Source organism: Lithobates pipiens, unplaced genomic scaffold (assembly GCF_037356315.1).
Source record: "Lithobates pipiens isolate NorthernLeopardFrog02 unplaced genomic scaffold, aLitPip1_a1.2 Scaffold_16, whole genome shotgun sequence".
Taxonomy (NCBI): domain Eukaryota; kingdom Metazoa; phylum Chordata; class Amphibia; order Anura; family Ranidae; genus Lithobates; species Lithobates pipiens.
Window position 1 is genome coordinate 397,488,151 of NW_027507748.1, and position 12,829 is coordinate 397,500,979.

Below are 12,829 nucleotides of genomic sequence, written 5' to 3' on the forward strand. Positions count from 1 at the left end.
TCAGTGCAGTTTCAGTGCACTTGTAGTGCAACATGGATTTGCCTTTAGTAAATAACACCCACAGTGCTCTAAAATTTGCCCCAATCAGGCCATTTTAGGGACTACAAGCAATTAATTCATGGAGTTGAAAAGGATGATTATTTTTATCATTAATGCATTACATACATTAACAACAAAAACAAGGTGTGTGTGTAGCAGACCCACAACATAATAGCTGAAGGAGAAATTGTCACCTCATGTATCAAATAAGTTACGTTTGCACTATTGAATAAAATGGCCACAAATAAAAGGCCATTGGGGAACCTAGGAGACAGATAAGAAACACAAGCAGTAAATCAAATGAAATATGAGTTCAGTTTCTAAAAAAAATATTTTAAACATGTTGATAGATTCTCTGGCATATCAATGGCCCCCCTACCCTCAAAGTCCTTTAGATACTTTTGGCAGACTTTGTGGGCAAGCCAGGATGGCCAGGTTTAATAGTGGTTAGAGTACTTTGATCCGGTAATAAGTGGCCTCGGTCCCAACTGAGGCCACATAGTTTTTCTCAAAAAGTGATGTAATATGCAGCATGCAAGAACGATGTGATTGATTTTATATTCCACCATGTTGATAGTTGTGAGAAATAGGTGGAACCAGCTGCCCATTATTCCAAAGGCATTTTCCACCACTCTTCTGGCTCTGGCCAGCCAGTAATTAAAAACCCTCTGGTCTGGGCGGAGGGTCCTCATCGAGAATGGCCTCAGAAGATGGTCCCCCAGTGCAAAAGCTTCATCCGTGATGAAGACGAATGGAAGTCCTGCCACATTATCTTCAGGAGGTGGCAACTTCAAGCTGCCATTCTGGAGCTGTCTGAAGAACTCCATCTTGGCTATGACTCCACCATCCGACATCTGGCCATTTTTCCCTATGTCCACATACAGAAACTCGTACGTCGCCAACACCACCGCCAACAACACAATACTATTATACCCCTTATATTCATAATAATATGACCCTGAGTTGAGGGGTGGGATGATGCGGACGTTCTGCCCTTCTATGGGGAAGTCCCCCTGCTGGGCAAACTGGAAGTTCACAGTCTGCCATTCCTGTGGGTTTGAAGGAAACTGTGCAGTCAAACAAGAAGAAAATAGTACTTTTGCACATAAACATTGCAAGCAGATTAAACACAAACATTCTTGGCCAACATAAGTATAACATTTCTTGAAATTTGTATTTAAAAACAAAAGTATAAGGTACACTTATTAGATTCCTCACCCGCTCTGATAGTCCATTGTAATCATTTTAGGGGGGGGGGGGGGGGGTGTTTTGGACGGGTAACCATCTCCACTGCATTGAGAGCTGAATGCATAAATAATGTGTATTACTTTGGCCAGCCCTTCCTTACCTACACTAGAGCAGCCCACTGGACAGGTAAGAAGTGTCATAATATAAAATTATGAATACACACTGTACAAATTGAAGCACATTTTAACATTCTGCAATTACCTATCAAGATAATAGGAGAACAAAACATGAAGCAGTACCATTTGAAAGTATTCAGGCAGGCCCTTGCACTACATGATTTGGTGAATTCATCCATAAATATGAAAACAAAAGAGATAGGTATAGTGTGTATGGGTGTCATGGTTATGCAGTGATCTTCCTGTGTTTGCTTACCTCCCCTCATGTCTTCACACTAAGAGGCCAGCCACTTCCACCTGGTGGTTTTTATAACCTCTCCTCTAAGCATGGCTCCACCCCAGGCCCTATCAGAGAGCCCTATATTAACCTGTGCACTGCAGGCCATCAGTGCTGATCAACCATTGTGTATTCCTTTGTGTGTTAGCTTCCTGTTTCCTGCCGTGTGCTCTGCTACTGTTTTCCATTACCGACGTTGGCGTGTCTTGACTATCCCTGTTTGCCTGTGATCCTGACCTTTTGGCATGTACCCGACTATTCTTGTCTGCTTGTGGCCCCGACCTTGGCTTTGTCCCTCACCATCCCTATCCTCCTGTTGCCTACTGTGGGTGTGAGCTGGGGGACCCTGGGGGTCGCGACCTGGAGCCAGTTGCAGCCAAGTCCATCCTCACCACCAGAGGAGCTGGTGAACACCTGCTGGCTCTTAGACTCTGCGCCCTAGGGAATCTTACGCTCTAACCCCAGTGGGATCTGTCCCCCGTCTGCAGCAGTCAGCCGCAGGGTCCACAACCTTGCGGTGCACTCCAGATCCCTACGGTGTGCACCTGTCACCCCGCCTCAAGGTGGCCTGACAATGGGTTTGGAAAAGTTATCAGATAGAGGATTGGTATCAGCTGACTTAGCAGTTGGGGGGAAGGGAGGGTTCCAAATTAGTTTGGGACCCAAAAAAACTCTGCCTGAATTTAAGGTAAGGACAACCATAAAACATTTGGACACATTTTACGGGTGTTTAGGGTAAGCACTACAATGGAGCTGACAAAATTATTGTTAAGTGACTAGGCTAGGTGTGTATGGGCCCAGGATAGCATGCTGGGGAGGTTAGTGAAGGCAAATATGCATCAAGGACAAAAAAGAGCATTAAAAGCTTACAGCATGCATGAGGACAAAGAGGACATTCACAACATATTACAATCATGGTAATTAAGGAATGATGAAATAAATACAATACATTAGCAAATATTAAATACATAGAATGTGATGTTAAAGGATAAAACTTACCTTAATATAGTCCTTCTGTAGGACCTTAATAATGGCAGAACAGGTCTCTGGAATAATGATTCCCGGAGCCTGGGGGGAGATTCCAGTGAGAGAGATTCCAGTCGTGAACTTGATATCCTAGAGACTTCCTCCCGTCGCCAAGTCCTGCAAGGTGGCGGCGAGCCTCTGCTCAGGAGTGATGTTTTTCCGCATGCAGGTGTCCTGCTTCATAATATAAGGGGATAGCAAAGCCAACAGATGGTGAAAGACGGGGTCGGCATCAGGAGATAATTTCTGAAATCATCAGGATTATTCTCCTGGATCTCCCACAACAAAGGCATGTGTGAGAATTGGTCATGCTAGAACAACCATGAACTCCTTGTCCAGGAAATCCTCCTCGCCCTGTTCATGGACTGGACTTGGGTCAAAGCGAGAGCTCCAAAACCAAGTCCAAGCACAGCACAAACTCTATGATGAGAACGTACCCACAACATGGCTTGAAAACAGTCAGCTGGTCAGAACGAACTAACAGAACGCACTGAAAATCAGAAACGAGCGGACATGAATGCACTGAAAAACAGAAGCAAACTATTAAATAGAATGCACTGAAAGACAGTAATGAACTGACAACATGCACTGAAGAACAGATACAAACCCACAAGCACAAACTGACAAGCAGAAACAAACTGAAAAGCATGAAGCTGAAAAGTGCAAATCGTCTCTCACCAAACTACTAACACAAGATAAATATGAGATTAGCAGAAGGAGCCCAAAGGGTGGCACACTGGCTATTGAATTACCTTTTTATAGTCATGTCGTACGTGTTGTACGTCACCACGTTCTTAACGTTCTGAATTTCCAACAACATTTGTGTGACCGTGTGTATGCAAGACATGTTTGAGCCAACATCCTTTGGAAAAAAAATCCAGGTTTAGTTGTCGGAAAATCCTATTGTGTGTCAGGGCATAAGTGTGGACCTGTTATACTACATTTAACTAACTACTTGTTAATTACTCCTTATCATGTTATATTTTACAAGTTTATGCTTGTTATGTGCAGCAATTTTTTTTCAATAACATTTTTTATTGATAAAAAAAACCTTCCTTACCTGTACAAAGATATACAGTATATATATATATATATATATATATATATATATATATTTTTTTTTTTTTTTCAGTATCATATAAAAAAATTTTGTTTAAGATCATCAGGTAAAATCATCAGGTCAATAACTTAAACGTAAAAAATTATCTTTCTATATAAACTATACAGGTAAAAAAACTCAAGTCATTAATTTGTTTTTCTTCCTGGGGACAGGTGCTGTGAAAGTGTGATGTGTATATAATAAGTGTAGTGTAGTGTGTAGGTGCTTTATTAGGTGCTTGTTTCAGTTTTGCTGAAAATTTCACCACCACAAAAAAAAAACAATACAAAAATCAAACAAATGGTGACAAATACAACAAAAGGAGGCTGTTATTGTTCACTGTTAGCACTTAAGCAAATGCACTGGCAAAGTGGTATATGTATGTAAGAAATGTATCTTTTTTCTTAAGTCCTGTACAGTATTTAAGACAAAGGTGAGGCTGAATCTAAGAGCACAGCATTGAAGCAGCAGTCTTCTACTCTGTTAAGTGTAACCAATGCTGATTACTATGGTAATGATGAAACTTGGTGGTAAAGTGACTCCCTGGAATGAAAAAACAAAAAATGAAGCACTACCTGCAAAAGAGGATGCTTTATACTTGTATATCCTACCACTCAGTCCACTGAACAGTCTCTTTTTTTAACCCAGCAAAATAGTTGCTTTAACAACATCCACACCACTACCCAACCATTTTCTGCTGCAAAGATTGTATATCAGTCTTCCTACAGCTCAACTACAAGTTCATACATTTTTTGTGATTTTTTTTTAAAACTTTAATTCACACATATACAGTGTCATTCTTTTACTACTTCAAGAGTTTTCTACGCTTTGATGAGCAATTCTGTATGTACAGTGAGAGTAGGCACTTTTGGCTGCCAGTTGCATTAGAATAGTGTTTGTGCTCCCTTCCAGTTCTGATATTGTGCCTCCATCCCTTCACTTTGCTGTTCCATTTATAAAACATAGCACAGTGATGACACTGAGGGTGTTATATGTGAATATAACAGTAGAGTGAGAGGGCAGAGGTACAACCCCAGAACTTCTGTCGATAACAGACTTCATTCTGATGCAGCGGTTGGCCAGAAGTGCTGCCCCCAGCTGTACATATTGGAGTCATTCAGAGGTGCTTACAGGGCTTTTGAAGTAGTAGAAGTATGACATTGTTTATGTGTTAAGTATAAACAACACAATAAAATCGGTGTGCTGGAATTGGGCTTTAACTCTTCTAATTGTAAACCAAGTCCTTATTCTTGGCCAGACAGACTAGTAGAGGCTTTCTCTTGATTCTGAATGCACTTCTATAATTTACCTTTTGCCATCCACAACATCTCACAATCTTCTTGAATTTTTTTAAATGTAGCATTGATTTGGGTCTTAAGCTACTTATAAATAAATATTTGTTCAGTGTCGGTGTTTAAATGTCACTGTTTATTAAAGAATTTATGATGAGAACAAATTCAATGACAACATTTTTATGGTACATTTAAAACCTGTCTAGACACAGGTCATTGCTTTTTTGCCTTGTTAAACTGTTGTCAAAAGCTGTTTCCTTACCACGCATCATATTGCGACAAAAATTATTTCATACAGAAAGTGTGTGTTATATTTTAATTTGTGTTGACATTTCCCTTTAACAAAAAAGTAACAGTCTGTGTGTTTTCTATTTTCAGTGTGACAGCGACAGCGACCAGGAAGAAAAAGTAAGTGACCCTTTTTGGGTTGTTCATTTATTTTTTGCAATACTTTCCTTTTCTGTCCTTCACCAATATTATTATGAGCTACAGTTCTGTATGTTGTACATTTTGGTAACATGGCCTTTCAGGATTTGGTTGCACCATATACATTTTATTAATGTTGCTTCTTTACATTGTAAGTAGATTAAAATAGGAACTCTGGCAAGGTTTTCACATAGTTGAAACAAAATGTTCTTTGTTACTTTCTCCATCCAGCTTATGCATTAGAAAACAAATAAATATTATCATGTTTGCCCCTCTTCTATACCTCCCAAACAACTCCCACTCCAACCTCCAGTACCTGAGACATGTTAAGATGACATCCTAATGAGCTTACAGCCCTGAGATTCAATTTTCAGCTTGTATGTAGGAAACTGAAAAATGTATATGTAATTCAAAGATCAATTTCTGGTACCTTTACCCACAGTTTTTAAAATAAAACTGGATTAAATAAAATATTTTCCTGGAAGTCAACTTTAAAATAAATAATTTTGTGATATTTCATGTTGTGCTAATTCAAGTGATTAAAGAGGTTGTAAACCTCCCAAAAAAAAATCAAAAATCTGAAAGACAAAAGTATAATGAGCTAGTACGCATCACATACTAGCTCATTATAAAATACTTACCTTATAACGAAGCCCTGCAGCGGCACCTGCACACTGCTAAAATGGCAGACATCTTTCCTGGAGTTACTTCTGGGCTCGCGGGCTCTGACGCTGTGATTGACTGGAGCCGTGATGGCATCACTCACATGCATGTGTGGGAGATGCCGGTCACAGGACGGGCCCCAAAGAAACAACACGAGCGACCGTTTGTTGAGAGTGCATGTGCCGAGGACATCAGATGTGCCGTATACAGTAAATATCTCCTAAATGGTGCAAGTTTAAGAGATATTTACAGTAGCTATATGTAAGCCTTATTATAGGCTTACCTAAAGGCACAAAAACACAAGGGGAGTTTACTTTCTCTTTAAATAATACACAGGGCGCTGTACGCATTCCATAGAACCTATGAATCTGTAATGCCTCTTAGATGTCTAGTCAAGCATAAGGGGAATCCACTGTATTGTAGAAGAGGATCAACTCCATAGCTGTCAGTAGCATGAACTTCTCATTGTTGTGGAAGAAAATATATAGGGTAAGGACACTTCATCACCCCAGACGAAAAACCATCTGCCCATGAAATATAAATCCTAAGTACATATAGACTGTAGAAAATAATATTTATGCACCACAGATGCATGGGATGCACAAGTGTAGTTACAAACTTAAAGCCACTTTATTAAAAAAATATAAAAATAAAGTGAATTTAGGTTTGTAATTACACTTCTACATTACAAACATACAGTATATTGTGCTTGCATATCTTTTTCATTTGTGTTTTTTCAAAAATCTTTGTTTCATTGACAGAGCATCCTACTAGACAATTCCCCCTCCTGTAACCCAATAGGCTATGCCATGTTTGAGAACAATTTACATAATATTTGGCAGCCCAGCACAATACATTTTTCTCCACATCCTAATTTTGTCATTTACTTTAATAAAATGTTTTATTTTTAAATATTAACTATCCATGGAGCAAGTGGAAAGAAGGGCATTGGCATCACTGGCTGCTACTTATTATCAGGTATTTCCTTAAAGTCTATGGCAGCATGAAGATTATTTTTTTCTATGTAATATCTTTTTAACAATCTCAATAAGCAAATAACACAGAAACCAAAAAAAAATATTTTTTTAGTCTTTGCACATACATTTATGTTGAGGTTCCACAAACTTGGATTGACAGTGCACATGAAACAAGTAATGGGTATACAAAAATACAATGGTTAAGATAATAGTCACAGTTGTTGTGCTGGCATATACAAATAATGAGAAAGAAGAAAGGATATAATGGTAAGAAAGAGAAAGAAACAAAAAAAGAAGGAATAAAAAAAAAAAAAAAAACATGATCTCTTCTAAATTTGAAGGATTTTATGGCTCAGACATAGTGATCAGTCAAGTATTTAGTGTTTGGTAACAGATATATCATTCGTTTTAAGAGTCCTGAGAACCTAACAGGATATAATAGAAATAAATGTAGAGGAGGGACTGTTTTTTATTATTGTCTGAGATGATCATTTCTATTTTACATGAATTACTGCTAGTACAAACAGTGCCGGGATAACTTCTTCTTACCCACATATTTGTAAATGTACATATAAAACAATAGGATAAGTTGAATACGTTTTTCTGTCATCTTTCAGTTATTTATTTAAATAGTCTTCCAAAAAAGTTTTAATTGGGGGTGACAGAGGGCCTGTCAAACATGGCCCATCATATCCCATGCTTGGTTACAGGGGGTACTGTATTAGAATACTCTCAATTATCCAATCAAGTGAAATACAAATTCCTGATTATTTTGTCTGGACCTGAAAGTGAACCTTCACATTTTGTGTGTGAACATTCTCAACTTCGTTAGCAAATCAGTGGCAGAATAATTGTTAAGAAAGGTGGTTAAAGAAAGTGAAAAAATATCACTTGTGACTGTATCATGTTTAGTAACCTAAAGTATTGATGTTGATGTAAATAAACTGGTTTCCGGGCAGGTGGCTGCTACACCCCAGGGGATCTTCAGTCTCCTTGGCTTGTAGTGTAATATAACGGACATGACAATTAAAGCACAACACTGCTAAAAGATCCAGATACAATGTTATTCTGATAAAAGTCAGGGAGTTAATCAAAGAGTAGCCAGTTTATTTTTGAGGTTCAAAAATGCCCCCTTTATAAAGCCTAGAAAAAAAAACATAACATCTCCATATTAATACAATATCAATACAATTTCCGTTGCTCAGGGTCATAGTTAAAATCAAGTACCCAATAGCCAATGGTAATGGATGTATAAACATTTATGTCAGGTAAGATTATATAGGTAATCAACATACAAAAACCTCAGAAAAATTTGAGACTATGAATAATTAAACATACCATTTCAGTTCATCAACTGGGTAAAAGACAGTAATAATAAAAATGTTAGCGTGTTTTACTCTTGTTAAAATTGCAGCAAAAGCAATAGAACTTTTACATGTGTCTGTAAAGAGCAGTAATAAAAAGCAAGGCACTGTAAGCCATAGGAGCTAATTAGTTTTCTCTTTATTGAAATCAGTAGAAGATGATTGTTGTTATCCACTGCACTTTACACTTCATTCTTTAATTGCATATGACACAGGCTTATTCAGTTTATTAAGTTTAAGACTCATTACAATGTGCAACATGTGTCCATTGGCGTATAGCAACTAAATATAAATCATTAATTAAAGGGTCAATGTTGCTAGATATATCATTTAAAAAAAATATCCTATAGGATGACATGGGTTTAACATATTTGTGCATATTATCTACATATTAAAATCCTCCCCTGTGTAGAGATTCAAAATCCCTTAGACTGCTGCTGGGTTCCACCATCTTGGATGTGATGTCAGCAGCCTCAACTGACTCAAAGCTGTCACTCAAGTGATTATCTATAGTATTCCCCTGGTAGTGGAGAGGGATTAGATCCCCAGTCAGTTTGTGCCACCATTAAGGTGATTCACCCTCTCTATTTTCCCTGTTTACCATTATCATTGAAAGTAAAGAAAAACACAAATTTTGGGTTGTCCGCACAAAAGTAATAGAGGGGAAATCTTCCAATGGGGACACTAGTTCTGGTGAACTGGGGGTCCCCAAAGGATTACCTTGGTTTGCAGGGATTTCCTCTTGTGTCCTGTTTAGCTATGAAACAGGAAGTAAGGGCAATCTCCAAAATGGACACAGATGGCAAATAAATAAATAAATAAATAAATTTGACAGGGGTTATAACCCTTCCTTTCTCTAGCCAAATGAAAAAAAAATGTTTCCTCCAATTCTTTTTTTTACTGATTTGAATCTCACAGAATAGTTGATAAAAAGGGTATTTTCTACTGCATAGTATCACTGTTCTTTGCTTTGCCGTTCTCAATAATTACAATGTAGAGAACATCAGGACCCCCAGCTTATTGTTTGCACTGTTTAAGAACCTGGAAGTTAAAACTGCAGACTAAACTTTCCCTAATCATTTTTTTTAGTGTGTGGCTATAGGGTTAAAATTGTTAGGCTTGCCTTAATGTCTGTACCCTAACTAAATTTCCACTCAATTCATCTCCTGGCTATCACCCTCCCTCTTACTATTCAAAGCAAGAGAAAAACGTTTTGGCTAACTTTCAACTTGAACTGCAGCCATAAGACTATTGATTCCCATAGAGGAAATTCATAACTCAAGTTTGTACCAGATTTACTAAGCAAGCAGCACTACAGGTGATATATTTGTAACTTCTTGCTCAGTGTACAGGTAAAAATACACATTCTGTCCTGAAGGATCTCAAACACATGGAAGGATCTCAAACACAATATAGAATTATGCATTATATAGAAGTATTCTGTAATGTTAAAGCATTTATTGAAACAGATGAATCTTTTATTCATCATTCTGCATGTAAATTATTCAAGTGTGCATTGAAAAGTACATACCTCCAGGTGCCTCCTTCCCATGTGTCTTACCAATTTAGTAGTTTTAGGTAATTTTGACATATGTTTCCATGTTATTTGTAGTTTGTTACTGTCCTAATATAGTAGTACAGTTAAAACACAAAGTGTGTAAACTTTCTACTTTTTGAGATCTTAATATATAAAGGGAAATATGGCAGGTTATTTTTAGTCTTATATTAGCATTTTCTGTAATAAAGAATCCATTTCCCATATATAAAACCATGCTTCCCAAAGTGGGTGGTACTACACCACTGGGGAAAGTAGACAGATCTAAAGGGGTGGTGATGGAAAATGGAGAGACAAGGGACATCTGAACTAAGGGAGAAAAAAATGTTTTGCTTTACAAAATCTATAAGACAATATCTAATAAGTGCAAAATTCTAGTAAATGATACAATTCCATTTAGTAGAGTAAGTTACAAAACAACTGTTGAAAATTGAAACTTTAGGCTCTTTATTAGTTCTACTATTTAGCTTAATATTAAGACGCTGATATCCTTATACCAACCACATCACCAATAAAACAGAAGAACATAGCAATAGGTGAGGTTTTTCTTGCTAAATAAATCAGTAAATAAATCAGTATACTAGCTTAGGTTGTGAAATTTGTTTATAGTGTTAGATAAGTAGTCAGTAACTGATTGTTACTGTCAGTAACCAATATTCTGAATTTGCATAGACCTATTACCAAGAAAGAAGTGTGTGTTTGTATGTATGTAGGGTGACAATAGGGGTCTGGCCTGGGTGGAGGGGGCAGCAGTCAGTATAATTTTTGTAACAACTGGTATAAAATAATTTTTAATTTTTAATACATTTTTAAAAAATGTTATTTTAATTTTTAATACATTTTTAATAATAATACATTTCAAATTGACTAACATGATGAATTGTCTTCTTACCTGCTACTTTGACACAATAATACAATAAGGTCATACATCCTATCTAGATATATCTGTCCTACATCTGTCACATTTTCAAGAACAAAGATCATAACACAATTGCAATTGTACATTTAATACCTATATATTTGAGGCTCTAACACCATACAGTATTTGGTTATATCTGATTGATGACATATTCACTTTTAACCCCTATACCACAGTATATTCAAAAATATATGTGTAATAAAAAAGCATTAATAAAGCACTGCACAAGGTCATACATTTTTATTATTGGTCATGTTTTAAATCTGTTACCCAATAACACTTGCAGTCCCAAAAGCCTAGAAACTCTTGCCAGCTAACACTGCATTGTCAAAAACCAGGAGACATAAGGCTTATCTGATGCCTGTAATTTGTATGCAGCATATGCAGCCTGTTATAAAATGGAAGACATCATTATTTGAACAGGTCAAGCATATTCAGATGAAGACAAATGGTGCTTATTTGATTTCCTTAAAATCAGGAAATGAAAAAAGTGCTCTCTGGAGAAATCATGTTCTGCCTCACTTAGATGATAGACTGAGGCATGTAGCAGCGATAAGAACAGGCGCTCGTCCTGCGTTTTTATCTCTGAAGGACGGTCAGGACTGTCATCTCGCTGACATGTGCATTATCCGTGTCATTTTAAACAAAGTGACCTGTGGAAAAGTGCACTCTGCTGTGACATGATAATGGGATGTTGGATGACAGGTAAAGTATACACTTATAAAAGAAGGCTGTGTATTATTCTTTTGTTTAAGTGACAACTAGGAACTTCCTTCCTGTGGATGAAGGGATTGTCATATTCTAGTGGCGAGACCCTGCTTGACTTATCAAAGCTGGAAACTAAATGAATGTATTTATGAGCCTCAGAATGTATTATGCACAGATTTATTGCAGAACTCTGGAGAGGGGAAGTAGTATTGAACTAGATTGTTCTATGCAAATCTTGGGGCAAGAGGCACCTAACCTTGTCTACTGAACATCCACTTTCTTAGCATTTTCTTTTCTTATCAGGCCCACATTTCATTGAAAAGATAAGTAAATTATATAACTATGTCAGCTATTGGCAGAAAGTAGCCTTTATTCATATTAACCACAAAGTATTCCTCTTCCTAAAGTATTAGGAATTATACAATACTGCTCAGTGACAATCCAGAAAGCAATGGAAAATGATGGGATGTTAGTGCATAGCTAAATTTAATTCTATTTGGATGAATCAAAGGGGATTTTAAAAGATATGTGCGTATATTCAGTATGTGTTTGTTGTTTTTAAAAGGTACTGGGTGTGTATAGGTAAAATAAAATGAATCCTTGGGTTGCTGCATCTTAGGAGGAATTGGCTAGGGTAGAACTATTGAAGCTGCTGTCGGGCTTTGCTGACTTGCTTTTGAATGTGAAAGCCTAAATACAATATGGACTTAAGTTGGCTATATACTATACACTCTGATTGTACAATATTCTTTAGATTAACTGCTTGCCACCCAGTGCAGGATGATATACATCGGCACAATGGCGCAGTTGCTCAAATGGGCACAACCTGTATGTCCCCTTTAAATCAGGAGCCACTGTCTGACTTGATGTCCGCCTGTGGCCATCGATCGTGGCGCGGAGAGGCAGAACGGGGAGATGTCTATGTAAACAAGGCATTCGCCTGTTTTGCTGAGTAACATGACAGGGATCTACTGCTTCCTGTCATTGGGAGCAGTGATCTCTGTCATGTTCTAGTGAGCCCACCCCCCCTACAGTTAGAACACACTGAGGGAACAAAGTTAACCATCTGATCGCTCCCTAGTTTTTAACCCCTTTCCCGCCAGTGTCATTTACACAGTAA

The 12,829-nt window shown here is 37.5% G+C and overlaps 1 protein-coding gene across 6 annotated transcripts in view; it reads left to right on the plus strand.

Annotated features, from left to right (window-relative positions):
* The window catches only part of AUTS2 (activator of transcription and developmental regulator AUTS2), a 1,910,865-nt gene that overhangs the window by 1,280,462 nt on the left and 617,574 nt on the right, over positions 1-12,829 (plus strand). For all 6 annotated transcript variants that reach the window (XM_077482318.1, XM_077482314.1, XM_077482317.1 and 3 more), the window contains one exon: positions 5,476-5,505. In XM_077482318.1, the coding sequence (XP_077338444.1) occupies positions 5,476-5,505 (30 nt within the window). The remainder of the gene's footprint in view (positions 1-5,475; positions 5,506-12,829) is intronic.